The sequence below is a fragment of the Wolffia australiana genome, chromosome 4 (genome assembly GCF_029677425.1).
Source record: "Wolffia australiana isolate 7733 chromosome 4, ASM2967742v1".
In the NCBI taxonomy this organism is placed as follows: domain Eukaryota; kingdom Viridiplantae; phylum Streptophyta; class Magnoliopsida; order Alismatales; family Araceae; genus Wolffia; species Wolffia australiana.
Window position 1 is genome coordinate 7,332,570 of NC_135838.1, and position 19,487 is coordinate 7,352,056.

The 19,487-nt window shown below is 36.7% G+C and overlaps 1 protein-coding gene across 1 annotated transcript; it reads right to left on the minus strand.

The window, feature by feature from the left end:
* Positions 1 to 8,396: 8,396 nt before the first annotated feature.
* On the minus strand, positions 8,397 to 14,966 carry LOC144701775 (asparagine synthetase [glutamine-hydrolyzing] 2-like). The gene is made up of 14 exons (XM_078573532.1): positions 14,706 to 14,966; positions 13,512 to 13,650; positions 12,961 to 13,056; positions 12,699 to 12,840; positions 12,506 to 12,601; positions 12,259 to 12,353; positions 11,927 to 12,088; positions 11,218 to 11,298; positions 10,789 to 11,010; positions 9,924 to 10,058; positions 9,688 to 9,768; positions 9,498 to 9,584; positions 9,247 to 9,354; positions 8,397 to 8,812 (listed from the first exon to the last, which is right to left on the minus strand). Exons 1-14 carry the CDS (start codon positions 14,783 to 14,785, stop codon positions 8,564 to 8,566), a joined length of 1,773 nt encoding a protein of 590 aa, XP_078429658.1. The 5' UTR covers positions 14,786 to 14,966; the 3' UTR covers positions 8,397 to 8,563.
* Between the last annotated feature and the right edge of the window lie 4,521 nt (positions 14,967 to 19,487).

Below are 19,487 nucleotides of genomic sequence, written 5' to 3' on the forward strand. Positions count from 1 at the left end.
AGGAAGAGAGATAGAGTTTTGGATAATAAGATATATATTATTAGAGGGAGGAAATGAGGGAGATTGAAAGACATAGGACTATAGAGGGGGGACATGAGAGGGAGAGAGAGTGACAGTGAGAGTGAGTGGGAGAAATATAGAGCAGAAAAGAGAGTAATAATGAGAGTGAGAGAGAAATATAGAGTAGAAAAGAGAGTAATGATGAGAGTGAGAGAGAAAGAATTAGATAAAGCGAGTGAGATATTTAAGAAGAGAGGGAGTTAGTGAGAGTGGGACATAGTATGTGGGAAGAGAGAGAGAGTGTGAGGGGGGGTATAGAACTAAAGAGAGGTGGTGATGCAGAGAAGACAAATGGGGGGATATAAACAGGGGAAAGATAGATAGAGAGGGAGAGAGAGAAGAGATGATGATAGAGAAATCGGGAGAATAGAGTTGGAGGAAGTGAAGGGAATGGAGATATGAATTTTAGCAGGTACGCAAGAGTGCAAGCAAGAAATGTGGAATTAGAATGGGACAAGACGCGATGGAGAGGAGATACAAGAGAGAGAGGAGGTAAAGAATAAATGAAGAGAGGGAATATATTTTATGAAACGTTGTTACCTTTGAAAATACATTTAACTTAAGTCATTAACAATGATTTTTCTCTCTAATAACCATTTAGTACGATGACTAATTGTCATCTCCAAAGGGAGTGAGTGTCCACTATCAAATGTATTGAAATAAGGTAAAATTGGCAAGTAAAGGAGAAGATTTTATAACATAATAGTAATAATGGGTAATATGGATGAAAATTTTGATTTGGAATTAAAATTAGATCAAAACAAATGAGAAAAAATAATACTTAAGATATTGGCACAAATAGTACAGAAATATAACTAATTCTATCATAAATACTCAGTGCATGGATACATTCCTACTCTAACACAAAGCCATTACATATGGTTTTGTAGTAGCAGGTATATTCTCTTGTAAAGACGGACTAAATTTCAAGTGCTCATGAAGTATGATATAAGGGAAAGATACCCAAAAATTTTATTAAGAAAAATATATGTTCCATTACGCTCATCTAAAAAAAGTTTTTATGGGTTTTTGTAGGGCACCATGAAGTTCTATCTGTAAAAGTCTATCATTATAGTTGGAGGAAAGGTTTGTATGAAGGTATCTCCCCCCCTCTCATTGGACATTCAGAATAAGATAATCGAGGGTTAAGGGGAATATATTTCATTGAAAGTTTCTTTTCCATCAACCTATAACTTCAAACAGTCCGGTAAAGTTATAGTTAATACTAATCTTCAAATAATATAGTCATTTGTATTTACCAAATGGCTGGAGACTAGGCAAGAAAGATGATGGTCAATTTTTTCTTACTTTTTCTACTGAAGCAGAGTTTTCTCATCTGACACGTAGACTTTCTTTTGGTGGCCTAGGCTTGATTGTTTTAGAAACAGATGGATGACTTATCATTGATTGAGTCTGATCATTCACGTTGTAATATACATTCCAAAATAATAAACCCACGAGAGCTGTACTTAAATACCAACATTGGAAATTGCATGTAGAAGTAACTTTACCCTATGGAGTATATAACGTGCTCTAAGTAATATGATTTATCTGTAGCCTAATATTTCTTGTAGATAACTCAAGTTACCTAACACATGCTTATTTTGTGATATTTCTGATTAACTGAACCGAAAATCCTGAGAGATTTTTTCATGCTAACATTTGAAGTTGAACGATTTGAAGAAAAAGGTTTTATATTTGAAAGAGAATTCTGGGAATTTTGACATAAATGGTTGTTGGGAAGGAAAAGTATTTTAGCATCTAATTAATGGCATCTGATAGTAGGGGAATTCTTCACTTGAAATGAAGTTTTATACATTTCTCCTTGGTTATTTAGCCCCATATTTAACCATTTTTTTCAAGGAATTGTCACTTTAAAATGTATTACCTTAACACTTTTAATCATTTCATTTTTGCAGGACCCCTAAACAGGATGTCAGTAATGAAGAAAATTCCAAGGAGACGGGTATTTAACCCCTAATACCATTGATAGCCATTAATTAAGAAAACCAACGGAACCCAAAAAAATGTTCATGTTCTTCACCTACTCCACCAAAAGAACCAATGACCCTAAAAAAAATCAAGAATGTCTAGGGATATGTACTCCCTAAATCCATTGTTACCAAGAATTAATCAAAATCAAAGGAAACCAAAAAATAAATTGATTATTTGTGTTCTTTACCTACTCCATATTTTAAACAGGGAAGCACAAAGACCCTTCAGCTATAATTAGCCATTTGTGGAGTATACTGATAAGATCTCAACCGGGACTTATCATAGTAAGAAACAAAGAAGTAATATCAGTTCACATGCAGGACACACATGAGAATTCCAAAATATGAAGGCAGAAAAAGTAATAGCTATAAATAAAGAACATGGCCTTTAGACATTTTCTAGAAGCCAACTGGGATTGAAGTATCTTCTTGGGTCCAGGGGAAGATAAGAGAAGCTAATCCCACCTATCCTTTATCTAGATGATGAGGGAGAATCCGATCTAACTTAGCCACCAGTGAGGTGAAAGGAGTGGCTAATCTAGTCAATTCCCATTATCATGTTGAGGGATCTCCCATCAATAACTTTGAATTAGTTTCTTTCATAGCTTTGAACTCGTCAGGGGATTGCCATTATAGTTGAATACCACACGGGTTTGATCCATCTTTGATTCTTGATAAAACTCACGGCGTGGTACAAAGAAGCGACAAGCAAACTGCTGGGCACAACTTTAGGAGCAGAAGGGATGAAGCGTAAAGAAAACTGTCTGATCCATTCATTTCTACAAGCAGGTGGGATCTAGAACAAAGTCCCACTCCTATTAGAGTGAGGCGTGTTGGCTTGTTCCATCGTAAACTCACAGCTTTAGTTATCCGAAGTAACAGAAGAACTACAAGAAAACAATACCCTCATATTCTATAAGTGCTACTTCAATTCAAGCACTTAAACAATCTTGACTAAATAAGAAGCAAATTACCCAACAGGAACGACCATTTCTGGGAGAATTTTTCTTCATTCGCATATTGTGAACTAACTTCTTATCAATTATTTTATTTGTGACTCATCTGCTCCCCCTTGTAGTGTCACGCTTTCATTGAGGACATAACATTCATCTTCATTTATTTTGTAAAATTCATCTACATTTACATCGTAACATGAATCTTCATCTTCATATACTTCATATACTTCATAACCTACACTCATAAACATGCTCCTTACATTCTAAAATAATTCTATAAAGTTTACTTTGCTCCTAAATGCTCGTCAACTTATGCCTCGTTCATTTTAACTGATAAGCATGGATTTGTCATTACATACATGCATTAAAATGATATTTAAGTTAATAATTTATCATTAAATCATGTAAGTATTCTATCTTAAACATAAAATGCCAAATTTATATTAATTATTTATTTTTATCTCTACACACATCATTGTATACATTTTGTGGGTTATTTTGAGAAACTAACCTCATTTGACTTATCTGAAGTCAAATGGATTATTTCTCACAATTTTTATGAGCATTTGGATGCGAGGGATAGGAAGGCCATTGAAGTTGGCTCAATGAAGACACCTGTGAATCCAGTGCATTGGTCAAAAGGAGTTCCATGTGGCGGCAAAGCCACGTCAGCTCAACATGTCAGAGAGGTACCTACAAGCCACGATGGAGAAAAGTCTGGTAAGCAAGTAAAATGAAAATAGGGGACTGGGGGAGCATGAACATAGGGCGCAAGAGAGTGGTAAGGAGCATCATATGCGTGATTTTGAAAGGTATATTATGGTCTTTATTTTATATATGAAAACTTCCCAAAACTCACCACCATGGGATAAAAAACATGTGGACACATGGTGTGATCACCTGCGCGCTAACGGTTGTGCTGATCTGAGCCGTTGGATCCAATAGACTGGCAGTCGATTGGATCCGATGAGGCTATTATATTGACTTATCGATGGCAGACATGTGCACATAGATGACTGTTGGATTGTGATCCAACAGTCACAATCCAATCCATGCAACATCTTAAAAAAATAAAGCTTCACAAGTCTTTAGAGCCATTTGATCATGATATAACAACCATGATCAAACACAATGGTTGCTTTTTCTCTAGTGAACCCTGATATGCGTCAAGGAGATAGACCATCTGATCACGATTGGACAGTTGCGATTGCTCAAGGCTTTTTCTCTCTTGCCCATTATAGGTCATGATCATGCACCATCCGATCACAATCATCGCTAAAAAGCCAAAAAATAGGGGTGAATTTTGCAATTTTATAATCCCTTGTCGATGTTAATTGTATCTTATACAATAAAATTTATAAACCTTAACTTATGATGTATAGTGATAAGTAGAGGTATCATCCAAGTCAAGCTAGTAAGATAATTCAATTGTGATTGGAGTGAATAATTTGACCCTAATTAGAGTTAATTTGATCTTCAATGAAGATGAAGCCACTCTAATTAGATGATGAATTTAGAAAGGGGGTAGAAGAGATGAAAAGAATAGAAGAAATAGGGAGCTCAAAATTGAATTCTTTTATCCAATTAAAAGGATCAAAGGAGTCAAGCAGAGGGATTAACAAGGAAAATTGATTTGGTTTTAGTTGGTTTTGGGGATTTGGTATCAAAGTTCACTAACTATTAGATCATAAAGGAAATCTATTTTATCCTAGAAATTTAACTTTTTTTAATTTTTTATGGTGCACTTGGAATAGCTAGGTAAATCTCGCAATCTCTCCTCTCAATCCCAATAAGGGCTTGAACATTTCGCTCAAGCCTAACGATTTAGAAGTTCAGACCAAAATTGACAAGAACGACGAAGAAATTCACTAACAAATCATCCAAATTGCACTAAAATTCAAATACAATGAAGTAGAAAGCACTTAATAGAGTTGATCTAGGATGAAGCTCCTCTCTTTCTTGCAGCTGTGATAGAGCCACATCCAGAATGGACTTCTCCTCTTGAAATTTGGCTTTTCTACTTAAGTTACACGGTAAAAATTACCGTTTTACCCCATTTAGTAATTAATTTTTAATCTATCCACATAAGCCTGATCTGAATGATCCAACGTACAGATAGAAAGAGGAGGTTAAGATGATAAAATCCATAAAAAATCACCTCAATCGGACTTCAGGATCAAAAGTTATGAATAAATGAATTTCGACCAATCTTAGCCATTGGATTGAAATTTATTGATATATTTATTTATTTTCTTCACATGCCATGATGTGTCGATGGCGGATTGGCTGGAAAAATTTGAACTCTATTTTTCGGGTTGATTCTCTGAGCACCAAGTACCCCCTAGCGAGAATAAAAATAAAGAAAAAAATATCAAAAAACGAGGGTTGTACATTTAAAACACATTTAGCTATGTTTTGCACAACGCTTGCCAGTAGGAATATGCCACATCACTTCCCATGCGCGTGCATTATATGCGCCGCGCAGGCGGTGAACTTACTATCCGTTGGCATACTCAACGCCATCAGATTCTCATCTGATGGCCGAGATTCGGCCACGTAGGTCACCCGAAAACCCTTTTGTTGTTTTGCATTTAAGTATTTTCTAAAACATCTATTTGCCACTGGATGCCACCCAAAAGTGTTTGCGTATATGCCCTTTCGCATTCTCCCTCCTTCAATTGTTTTCTTGAAATCATTAAAAAATCCTAATAAATTGCAATTGAACCCTGTGCTTATTTTAATTGTATCTTTACGCCTGTCGTCACGGCCGAGAGCTGTTTTTTAGGGGCATAATTGCAACAAAATGTTAAGAAAAACCCCTCAAAGTTTAGAAATTACTTTAAAACTCATATTCTCCTTATAAATAGATCCTTTTCCTCTTTAAAATTCATTTCTTCCCCGAATAAATCCCCAAAAAATCCAATAAAATCCTAGAAAATTTAGTAATTCATCCACATTGTCATTAAGATTAAAATTATTTTTTAAAAACTGCCATTTTCATTTAAGAATAATTATTCAACTCCATAAAATTTATAAACTCCATAAAATTCATAAATTAACATAAAATTAGGGAAAAATCAGAATTCACTTGTAAAAATTAATTACATGTAAATATATGTTAACAACCCCATTTTAAACTCTTTAAATGCATAAAATTGTGCTAATTGCTTGAAATAAAGACAGAATTTATGGTGTTATCAATCGCAATCAGACGTCCCACATTGAACCCAGCTACCTAGTTTAAAATTGGGACTCACACCCAATCAGAGCACGACACGTGTCCAATCATCAGTGGATATTAGATCCACTAATCAAGCATCCTACAAACGTACAAATTAAAAGCCTAATAACTTTTGATCCTTTAATTGGATTGGGCTGATATTTTATGTAAGCTTCCCTACATCATTCCCTTTCAATTGGTACAGTTTGATCTTGGTTGTAAGTTTAAATTATTTTCACAAAAAGTCTAATGGCAAAAATGCCCCTCTAATCGTAAATAGATCTATAAAACTTACATTTTCTCTCTCGTTGTCGCCTTTTGTTCTCCCATTAGCAGCAGACTACCAGAAGTATCCAGAGAGGTTCAAAGCCCACTCCTAGCATTGTTTGATTCTAAGGAGTGATTTGGAAGCAGATTTAAGGGGGGAGTCATTGTCAGCATAGGCCTCGCATCACACATCTAGGACGGGCATCACCATGGGGTTTGTGTGTAGGTTTGGGCGTTTTTCATTATTTGTAAACCCGCCATGGTTAGTGTAGATGTGCTTGACTTCTAGTTGTAGTAGATTTAATCATTGCATTTTTATACACACTCATAACACTTGATTCTATCTTCTCTCCTCATGTTTTCTCTCTAAGGGTTTGGTCTCCCATTAAACTCACTCAAAAATAATCTTCACTCCTTATTCCTATACTTAATTAGATATTAAAATGTATTCCATAGTCTCTACCATCATCTCATAATACATTTTATCCCTATCACCATCTTAAACTGCTTTATTAGCAGTATAGGTATCTCTCACTCTCTCATCATTTAGAAATAATCTAATCTCATAACTAGGCTCCCTGGGGTTTGACCCTTACTTTATCCCTGTACTAAGCGAGTTAATATAAATTTTGTTGTATGAAATCGATTCACAACAACAATAATTAACACCCCTAAATCGAGTGCATCATTAACCCCAACGCACCTTATTAGAATGCAAAGCTGTCACTTTGCTCTCCCCCCACCCTAATCGAGTTGAAAACAAACTTTCTTTGTCCTGATTAAAACCAGAACCTCCCTCAACCCTGCTTTCAATAGTAATAAAATAACACACTGCTATTTCAATAATCCAAAATATATCATGGAATAGCATGGCTGGGGCTAAGGTAACTCAAGTCGGAAAGCAATGTTATGGGTTACCGTATTGCACAGTTCAATGAGCACTTGTATATGTGATGCCAGTGAACATCTAAAAACAGCTGTCATCAAAGTTTCATTGATTTTTTTTGACTCTGCAAATGTTTACAATGACACAAGAACAAACTCCTTCAGCCACTCTATGAAAGAACTTAAATCTCAAATCATTCTATGACTGCAGCAGCATATATGTGTGTATGCTCCATTCCCGAACGACTTTTGAGTTGCAATGTACCATTATGAGCTCAATATATGTGTGTTATTCTGTGAAATAAGTTGAACTTCAAAGCATTCCCTTGCTTCTATTTATACAAGTGTAACTCTGTGAAATGGCTTGAATTCCAAATCATGCTACAGATGTGGGAGCATCAACTCCGTTCCGTTGAGACTTTTGAATTGTGAGGTTCCATTACGAGCTCAATAGATATGAGTGTTATTCTGTGAAATAAATTAAACTTCAAATCATTCACTTGCTTCAATATGTAAGAGTACTATTCTCTGAAAAAATTTGAATTTCAAATCATGCTATCAATGTGAGAGCATCAAGTGCATTCCTTCTGGGCTTCTGAGGATTGGGAGAAATTGTTGGAATTCTGTGAAAGAGTCCCAAAAGCCCGGATGCATGCCAGGTTTATACGACCTTGTGGAGTGGCGAATGATGGATAAAGGAGTGTTATTCACCTATTTCCCTTATGTTGTTCTTCACTTACTCGATCGAATTTTGGAGGAAGGAATATTGACATTTTGATAATAATAAGCAATGACAGGGATAAGATCCTTTTAACTTTACTATTTCACTTATATTCTTGTTATTCACCTGTTGCAGAGTATTTTGAACGAGGAAGGAACAATGATATTTCAACAATAATAAGCAATGACAGGGATAAGATCTCGTTATTTTATCCCATTGAGAACCAATGATACAGCAACAACCAAGATCCCAAAAAAAAAGAGTGCACATGTTCTTCACCTACCCCAGAGAACTTTATTAAGAAGCAACAAGGATACTCCAATGATAATAAGCAATTACCAAAGGAACCCCAAAAAAAGACTGTTCATGTTCTTTGCCTATTCTACAGAGCTTCAAAAGGCAATAATTAGATATTTCAGAGGAAATTATTACTTTTTTGGTGGGTCTTGGAATGGTGAGATCAAATTACAGTGGTGCTGGCAGCGAGACCTGGTTGGATCTTGATGAGACTGTCGGTGGCGCTGGATTGGACGTCAGAGGAGGGCTGTGTGGCAGTTTTAGGAGGGGCCACGTAGGCATCCTCGTGAACCCCAAGGGCAGCTCGGCCAGATGGGTCGAGGTTGCTGGACCAGGAGGCATCCCATTCAACTGCTTTGGCTGTGCTGCAGGCCACACTTGGACCCCCAGGCACTGTTAATTTCGCAGCATTCTGTAATGGAGAGAGAGCTATGAAGAACTTGAGAAAATTGTGGAAGAACCATAAAACCGGGGATGTTGTACATCCTATGGAAGAAACTTCAACTCAAGAGGAGCGATTGGGATGCAAAAAAGAGAAGAGAGAGGAGAGCCAAAGAAAGGGAGATAAGATGGAAAAATTTGGATTTTTTTTTTACAAATGAGTGGAAATTAATGGTATTTTAGTCAAGTGATAGCAGAGAACCCATCAGACAAATCATGCCCAACATCTTCCCCTTCATCTTTTCCCCAATTAAAAATATGTTTTCTCTAGAGAACGATGAAAGGGATGCTTTTTCAGAGATATTAAAGAAATGATCATTTTATGTTTAAGATTCTAGTAACCCTTATTAACATGTGATTTTGATAAAATGAAAAGATAAAGAACTTATGCAAAGCAGTTCATACCTTGGGGAAGAATCTCTCAAAGATTGTGCGGTAGTGATAAGCCTCTTTCGTAGTAGGAGTGTTCTCAGGGTAGACAAAGCTAGCATTCATCAGCATTGAGTCTGAAACCTGAGAAATATACAATAAGTTCAAATATCTCCAAGCGAAATTATTTTCTAATGATAAAAGTAGCTTCAAATCTCTGCATCTGAAATAATTTCCCAACCAAATAATTTCAAAACACATAATACTTAAACATATTGAGATATTACATGCTCATTTGCATGATCTTTCAAGCCATCGATCCAGCTGTACCCCACTCCATCGCTGAACTGTTCTTTCTGCCTGTACAAGATATGCTGAAGAGGACATCAAGAGGAAGTGTGGTGAATTCATAGTAAAAGTCTAAAATATATTTTCCGCATCAAAAACAAAAAATAGAATTCATCGTCACCGTCAAACCTTGGGGAGGAAAGGGTTCTCATCATCATCAAAGGCATTCCGCAGAATCCATTTCTCAATCCGACCAAGTTCTGGCTTAACCTGAGATCGTTTAACAGAAAAAGGATATTTTATTTGGTTAAATATCTATTCTCAGAGTAATTAATCAGTATTCCTGATTTTATAAAGCAATAATTGAAAAAAAGCACGTATGCTTTATAGAAAGAAATAATATAAAAAAGAGGGATAATGCTCACCATCTTCCACTCTGGATCAATGTCCATGGCAATGTCAATGAAGCTTTTATCCAGAAAGGGGACACGAGCCTCTAGTCCCCATGCGGAGGTGGCTTTGTTAGCCCTCAGGCAATCATACAGATGAAGAGCTTTAATCTGAAATAAATTAATAAATGACCTCCGGCATTTATAAACTGGAAGTATGAAATGTTGTATCACTGTTTTGCCACCATAAGATAAAGGAAACTTGAATATAGGACATTTTTTGCTTTTAGAGCGAGCATGTGTAATGTGACCACAGTTAATTGACAAATAAATTCTGGAGACTTGAAAAGAATGATCACAGGATATTAAATATATTAAGAGATAAAATGTAAAGATCTTAAAGGCTACGGACATCAAAAAGATCCACGTAAATTGCATGTTTCCGATTGGTAAGTCATTGAGAAAACAATGAAAGCGGAGATTGGAAGAATCATATTCTTGAAAGAAACAGATTGGAGGAATCATGGTGTCTCAAGTTATGTTTGCGGGTCAATGATGATTATGACAAGAGGACAATAATGAGTCATCGTCATCCCCACCATTCATCCTCGTCACGATGATGATGATGATGATGACGATTTTCTCTCCTCATGGCCTCTCCTTATTGCCCATATGTTAACCTCACTCATATGAGAGGAGAGATGATGAAAAAAATTTCATTCTCTTGTCTGCAGCAGTATGACCATGGCGATGAAGAAACTGTCATCATCACTCGAGCTGCAGATGATGATGGGTTTGTCGTCGATTATTTGATTTTCTTCACCCTCCATATACTTGAGACTCTGAAAAAAATATTTTTCCGCTGATTCAAATGAAAAAGATAAAATGTGCTGTTGAATACCTTCCTGCATGTTTCCTCGTGAAATTCCTTCTTGTTCGGGGCTTTGTGGAAATATAAGTATCCACCAAAGATCTCATCAGAGCCCTCACCTGAGAGAACCATCTTCACTCCCAGGGACTTAATTTTCCTTGACATCAGAAACATGGGAGTGCTCGCCCGGATGGTTGTGACATCATATGTTTCAATATGATAAATTACTTCCTCGAGTGCATCGATACCCTCCTGAATAAAATAAACTCACTTTTTGATTGAAAAATCAAATAAACTCATGTTGTTGAGGAGGTTGATTAAATGAGAGTTGGAAAAAGTAATAATATTTTTAGTAATTCAGAATTCATTATGAATATGTAGGTCTTCAACATAAGTAAGACCAATTTCAAGAGAAGTAAATTTCCAGAAACGCAATAAAACACTTGAGCAAATGCTTGCCTGTACTGTGAAATGAAATTCTTGGTGAAGGGACCCGAGGTAATTGGCTACCTCTCTTGCGGCCCTAAGGTCTGGAGAACCCTAAACACCAAAGCCAAAACATGCGCATAAATGAGTGGAATGAAAAACCCTTGAACTTTTGAAACCATTCATCAACTTTAAAAGACAAATAGCACAAATACTAAAAATTTTGAACCATGTCATAGTGGCTAGATTTAAAGCTTTGTAACTTTTTACCATGCAAGAAAATAATGTATTTTCTTTTAATGATTGCAGACTAGAATCATCTATTGGTTTCTGGGGTATAAGTGTCAGTGAATATAGTTACCTACACCCAACAGATTGCGTTTCCCTATAAAAACAACAATGGATCTATGACTATAGCAGAAAATAAACTGTTAAACTGTGTATGGGAAGGAGATAGATACAGAAATGGGAGAGAGAGAGAGAGAGAAGTAAGAGAGAATAGAACAGGCAAAAAATGAAAAGAGATAAAAGGCAAACTCAACAATGATTAAGGTCCTTAAGCCTTTTATAGGGATAGGAACCCTCAAAGGAAAAATTACATTAAAGACCCTAGTTCTGATGACCACAATCAGAATGAGCGAGACAAACAGAGTTATCAACCCAAAATAAAATGCATGTATCTGCCCAAAGGGTCATCACTGAAAATACGATGAGTTCTTGGTGAAATTTGAAAGAAATTTACCTCAATACCGATGCAGAAGGTATGCAGCTGAGAACCCCACTGCTGAGCAGCTTTGGTGCCAGCCAGGTGGCGTGTTGCAACAGCAGCAACAAGGGATGAATCAAGACCACCAGATAACAACACACCAAAGGGTACATCCGTCATAAGACGCTTAATTACAGCCTGAAATGGTAAAGAAAGATTCATATTTAATTTTTTGCATCTTAGAGAAAGACATTTGATCCAATCACACCTCATCTGGCATAGCTTCAAATGTACAAATATAGAAGATGAATATTGATAAATATTTTAGGATCCATAATATCTCAACAAAAGCAGGAAATAGGATAAACCTTTTCAAACGCCTCTCTCAGAAGAAGAGCATTATAAGGTGTTGAGGGTACGCTCTCTGAGTACCACGGAGGGTTGTACCACCTCCGTAGACCACCTGTTGTTTTTTGGGATTAATTCCAATCTCTGAAAATCCAACTTAATAGAAAAACATACGAAAAAAATACAGCCAACTCGCAAGATGTATTAACATAAATGAACGGAAATTTGGAAAAAAAGAAAGTATTCAGTGTTTGCATTATAGTTTACCATTTTTGCTAGAATAAATATGTCCAGGAAGAAAAGATACAAATCTTTCACAATCATCGCTCAGGGCCTTCATTTCTGATGCAAACCAAATTGAACCTGTCCAAAGTATAAAACTTTCATGAGACTTGATGAATAAGAAGTTTTCATTTTTTCTAGGAAAAAAAATAGTTTCTTGATGATCCTTTATACACACCATCTAAGCCCCAGCCCATGTACAACGGAGTAATGCCAATGGCATCACGAGCAGCAATGAAACTTTTGTCACGGGTATCAAGTAGAACAAAGGAGAACATTCCATCCAACATGTGCACAAAATCTTCTCCATATTCCTCATACTGTCTCAAAAAAACGAAAAATCAGAAATATTGGACCAGAAGTCCTATCTTTATATAATTATCCAGGTTTGAAAGAAACTGCTGGAATTAAGAAGATTATTTTTTGTTTCAAACACTTACGAGATGAGCAATGACTTCACAGTCACTGCCGGTTGTGAAGCTATGAGATGTAAGCTTTGCCTTCAGCTCTTCATGGTTGTAGATCTCTCCGTTAACCTAAAGAAAAACCAATTAAAGCAATTTTCGAAATTAAAGCATGTTGGTTTTGTGATTCATTCTTCGGAAGCCCACAGAATTGGATAAACTTGCTCAATGGAATTCTGGAGCATCAAGACGTTAAGGAGGCCAAATTTCAAGGATATACACATGAAAATAAAACATAGTACAGAAATATTAAAATACGGCGTGGCATAGTGTCCCAGAGCATGTGTTTTGTAAGGTCTTTTCTGTAAAATTGTGTCCCAGAGCATCTCTCAATCGATCTATTTAAGGCAGATAGAGTGAAGTAAATTACATAATGTTCTAGTGATTCATTCAAAAAAAAATAATGTTCTAGGGTTATAAAGCATTGATTTTTTTATTCTCAAAGCAGTAAGCCATCTCTCTCTCTCTCCTCTGACTTCTAAAAACTAACAATATTTAAAAATACGAGAAATGAAGTGGATGCTGACCGTAACGACGATAGTTTTATCCTCGTTGTAAAGAGGTTGATGTCCCGAAGCTGGATCGATAATGGCTAATCGCTGGTGTGCGAGATAACAGTCCTCGAAGCAGTGAATCCCACTCCAGTCAGGACCTCTGTGGCGTAATCTGGAGAGGAAATTTTGTTTTTTTTTTGTTTCAATTTTGCATGTCTCAAAAAACTTAGATTCATCTCCATGGCAGTCGGAGATTGGCATCAAGAAAAATGAAGCACAAAACCAACATGGGTAATCTGAGAATAGAGGCCAAATCAATGAGTAGATTCAAAGTGCCCATTCTTTAAGATAATGTACGACGCAAGAGGGAAAGGGGGCCCCGTTTGATGGAAATAATTTCAAGAAAACGGTGAAATTTTCCTTTTGACTGTTTATATTCTATAAAAATCAAGCCTCCAACATGCTGCCGATGTTATTATGGGCGTAGGAACGCTCTTTCGAGAGGAGAATCTCGAAGGTGAAAAGGAGAACTCTGTGGAAAAGGCATCATTGTTCGATTCATTTGATGTTATCAATTCCATTTATAAACCATCGATTAGTCCGCAGGAAATGGGTGATCGAACAACGAAAATTTCAATTTTGGAAAACACCAGAGCTTGGTTTTTAAAAAAAAAATGGTTTTTTCAATTTCGGAAGACATAAAAGATTGCACGAGCAGATCCAGCTTATTCACATTAAATAACTTAAAACCTAACTCCAGCAACCAACCGTTCAACCGGCACATTACCCATTTTGAAGAAAAAAAAACCACGAGCCCCAAGAAATAAAAGATCGCACAGTCAGACCCAACTTGTTTAAATTAAAGAACTTAAACTCCAACTCCAGAAGCCAACCACTCAACAGGCACATTACCCATTTGAAGAAAAAAAAAAACCAAAACCAAGAGCACCAAGACATAAAAGATCGCACAGTCAGACCCAACTTGTTTAAATTAAAGAACTTAAACTCCAACTCCAGAAGCCAACCACTCAACAGGCACATTACCCATTTGAAGAAAAAAAAAACAAAACCAAGAGCACCAAGACATAAAAGATCGCACAGTCAGACCCAACTTGTTTAAATTAAAAAACTTTAACCCCCAATTCCACCACCCAGCAATTCAACTCGCGCATTGTCCACAAGAACACTACCAAGAACACACAAAGATGTTAATTGGGAGGCCCAAACCTGCGGGAGAGTTCGATGATGCGGGATCGCCTCGCACGAGAGGGATCGGCGCAGCCGAGGACGGCTAAGATCCCACACATGGCTTCTGGGGATTGAAGACTGAGCTCTGAAGTCGAAACTGCGACGAACTAGAGCACCATGAAGGGAGATCAAGCTTCTGGGGCGGCCAATCGAGGGTTGTAGGCAAGATTCCCCCTAGGGTTTGTGGCCCTTTTGGTCGAGTCTGGTGACAGCCACAGGCTTACGCGTGCCGTCAAATCAGATTTATTCAATCATTATCGAGAAAGCAACAATTTTTGTATAAAAGCGACGTAACAGAGAAATATAGAGAGAGTGGTAGGAGAGTTAGTCTGGGAATTCTCATCCGATTGTTCTCTGGCGAGTGATGGGACAGAGAGAGAGAGAGAGAGTAGTGTGACAGAGAGGGTGAAACGAGAGGTAAATTTAACATGGCAAGTCTGATCCGATTGATGTCTGGCAAGTAATTTTCCGTAGTAGAAATAATGGTCTCCGAATCTCTCTCTCTCTCCGTGTCCCTCTCTCTCTCTCTCTCTCTCTCTCTCTCTCTCTCTCTCTCTCTCTCTCTCTCTCTCTCTCTCTCTCTCTCTCTCTCTCTCTCTCTCTCTCTCTCTCTCTCTCTCTCTCTCTCTCTCTCTCTCTCTCTCTCTCTCTCTCTCTCTCTCTATCTATCTATCTATCTCTCTCTCTCTCTCTCTCTCTCTCTCTCTCTCTCTCTCTCTCTCTCTCTCTCTCTCTCTCTCTCTCTCTCTCTCTCTCTCTCTCTCTCTCTCTCTCTCTCTCTCTCTATCTATCTATCTCTCTATCTATCTATCTATCTCTCTCTCTCTATCTCTCTCTATCTATCTATCTATCTCTATCTCTCTCTATCGATCTATCTCTATCTCTCTCTATCTCTCTCTATCTATCTATCTATCTCTATCTCTCTCTATCGATCTATCTCTATCTCTCTCTCTATATCGTTGTGTCACTCTGTCTCTCTCTCTCTATCTATCTCTATCTCTCTCTCTATATCGTTGTGTCACTCTGTCTCTCTCTCTCTATCTATCTATCTATCTATCTCTATCTCTCTCTATCTCTCTCTATTTCGTTGTGTCACTCTGTCTCTCTCTCTCCCTATATATCTATCTATCTCTATCTCTCTCTATCTCTCTATCTGTCTCTCTCTATCTCTCTCTATTTCGTTGTGTCACTCTGTCTCTCTCTCTCTCTATCTATCTATCTCTGTCTCTCTCTATCTCTCTCTATCTCTCTATCTGTCTCTCTCTATCTCTCTCTATTTCGTTGTGTCACTCTGTCTCTGTCTCTCTATCTATCTATCTCTGTCTCTCTCTATCTCTCTCTATCTCTCTATCTGTCTCTCTCTATCTCTCTCTATTTCGTTGTGTCACTCTGTCTCTGTCTCTCTATCTATCTATCTCTGTCTCTCTCTATCTCTCTCTATCTCTCTATCTGTCTCTCTCTATCTCTCTCTATTTCGTTGTGTCACTCTGTCTCTCTCTCTCTATCTATCTCTGTCTCTCTCTATCTCTCTCTATCTCTCTATCTGTCTCTCTCTATCTCTCTCTATTTCGTTGTGTCACTCTGTCTCTCTCTCTCTCTCTATCTCTGTCTCTCTCTATCTCTCTCTATCTCTCTATCTGTCTCTCTCTATCTCTCTCTATTTCGTTGTGTCACTCTGTCTCTCTCTATCTCTCTATCTGTCTCTCTCTATCTCTCTCTATCTCTCTATCTGTCTCTCTCTATCTCTCTCTATTTCGTTGTGTCACTCTGTGTCTCTCTCTATCTGTCTATCTCTGTCTCTCTCTATCTCTCTCTATCTCTCTATCTGTCTCTCTCTATTTCGTTGTGTCACTCTGTCTGTCTCTCTCTATCTATCTATCTCTGTCTCTCTATCTCTCTCTGACTATCTTTCTCTATTTTGTTTTGTCACTCTGTCTCTCTCTGTCACTCTATGTCTGTATCTCTCTATCTCTCTCTTTGTCTCTCTCTCTCTCTATATATCTATATCTCTCTATGTCTGTCTCTCTTTATCTCTATCTCTCTAAGTCCCTTTGTCTGTGTCTCTCTATGTCCTTCTATGTCTGCCTCTCTCTGTCCCTCTCTGTCTCTCTCTCTCTCTGTCTCTCCCCCTCTGTATGTCTCTATTTATCTTTATCTCTCTCTCTCTCTCCCCCTCTGTATGTCTCTATCTATCTATATCTCTCTCTCTCTTGTCTCTGATACTCTCTCTTTGTCCCTCTCTATCTGTATCTCTATATTCCTATCTCTGACTCTATGTCTCTCTCTCCTTTACAAAATTCATGGTTATATCTCATTACATTCACAAATATGATCATAGTTACTGCTCCTAAAGTTTGGAAATATTAGAAAAATGGATATTTTATAGTAGAAGGCCCAAGTATAAACACGAAACTCATCAATATTGATATTTATTTTGTCAATAATCATCCTCTTATGACCCTCTGCCTGCTGAAAAATGCTTTGATGGTGCATCACAAGTCATAGATATTTTGTAGACCCAACTTCATACTAAGTTTGAGTGGTCCTCTCTAGTATAACTTTTACTTTGACTTATGCTTGTTTTCTCGAAGTCCATCAATGCAATCATCAGTTTGAATGCTTCACGTGTATAGATGGTTGTTCAGGAATAATTTTGTGATTGGTTGAAGCTGAAGAGACAGACAGCTTTTAGAGAAATTCCACATAACTTGTGACAATATTTCTGTTTTTTTGTTGATCATGGATTTTCTTTGAAAGTGGGAAATCCTATGAAATGACTTTCAAATCACGTGAAGAAATAAGTTTCTGAAAATTAAGATTATTTTGTTCTCGATGATACTTGTGATTTTAAAAATATTGGTCCTCTACACCTAAAATGCTATTTCTATAGACCGATACAATGAAATTGATAAGTGATCCAGAAAATAGGAATTAGATGAAAATGAGGATGAAATGGTTTAATGTCTTGTTGGTGATGCTTTTGATACTCACAGGTTAATTATAGATGCTTGAAGTGATAGTTCTATGGAAGAATCTGGTGACCAACATCTGAATATGATTCTAACACATTAATTTTTTTATGACCCTCAATATCATGAATGCCAACCCTTGATTTGGGAAGATAAGTGTTGAGGTTTTTTTCTTTTAATGTACACTAAATTACATTAACATCATGAATTTATAATTAAGAAACTAATTTATAATTAGAGCTTAAAATATTTTAAGATTATGTTTTTTAAATGTGTTAAAACTATAAAATAAACTAGAATAATCATAAAGTACTTGGGAGAATGAAAAATGTTTTTTAAAGTTTCTGAAAATAGTTTTAAAGTATTAAAATATTTTAAAAGGTCATTTCATATTCAACGTATGTTGAAATTATTTTCAGAAGCCTTAGAAATATTTTTAAATACTTTAAAAATATTATAAACATTTTTATGAATTTTTTAAACAATTAAAAGTATTTTAAATAGTGCAAAATTGACTCCTAAATAAATTTCTGGCATTTTAGTTCATTTAAGAAGGGCCCAATAAGGCCTAAATGGGCGGAGCCCATTAGCCTTAGTGGCGGACCCGACGGGCGGATTTAACCAGTTAAATTCGAGGTCGGGTCCGCTACTAAAGTTTGAATTTTTTAAACAGTTAAAAGTATTTTAAATAGTGCAAAATTGACTCCTAAATAAATTTCTGGCATTTTAGTTCATTTAAGAAGGGCCCAATAAGGCCTAAATGGGCGGAGCCCATTAGCCTTAGTGGCGGACCCGACGGGCGGATTTAACCAGTTAAATTCGAGGTCGGGTCCGCTACTAAAGTTTGAATTAAAAATATATATATATATGGGGAGAACGAGATTTGAACCCAGGACCTCCGCCTCAGTAATGAAGTGTTTTACCACTGCGCCAGAAGTCATCTCTTAGTGTAGAAATAAATTATTTATATATAATGTACTTTTGACCCGAAAAATCGAATTAGGAAATTCGATTTATTCCAAAGGTCGGGTCCGACGGTTGACTTTCCAAAATCATTTCTTATTTCTAAAAATCGTATTTTTTCCGACTTTTGAAATTCCTATATTAAACCTAACTACTTTAATTAGCATTAATTACTATAATTAATTTTTTAATTAAGGAAACTTTCTATAAAATATTGAAAAAATCATAAAAAATTAATTACAGCTCCTTTTGAGCTTGAATTGTTTTTTGAAATTCTCAGAAAATTACAATCTACCCCTCTACCCCTATAAATACCCCTTCAGAGCAAGGGTTGATGCATCCTCTTTGAAAACCATCTCTCTTGAGCTCTTTGTGTGTGAAGAAAGTGCTCCTCTTTGTGAAGTTCTTCCCCTGCAATTGGTGTGGCTGTGCTTCTCTACTCATAAGGGAAGTTTTTCATTTTGATCATTCACTCATTTAGTGAAAAGGTTGATAGATTCCTTCACAATCATAGTCTTAGTGGTGATTCTTCATATAGTATTGTGAAGGATAGTGGAATTTTGATCTTGATCTTTTGAAAGAAATATTTGAAGTTGATTTCTGTGATCTGAGAGAGATTTTTTATAGTAATTTGATCTGAGATTGAAAGAAGATTTGATTCTTGTGCTTGTGATATTATCATATACTCATCCATCATTGAGTGCGGTGATTGACTATTGAATCAATCACGGGGAGTGGCATTGTTTTCCTTTTTACTAATCTGAGCAGGTGAAGAAGATTCAGAATGCGGGGAGGTGACGTGGGTGGCATCAAGGACGTGACGGTGATG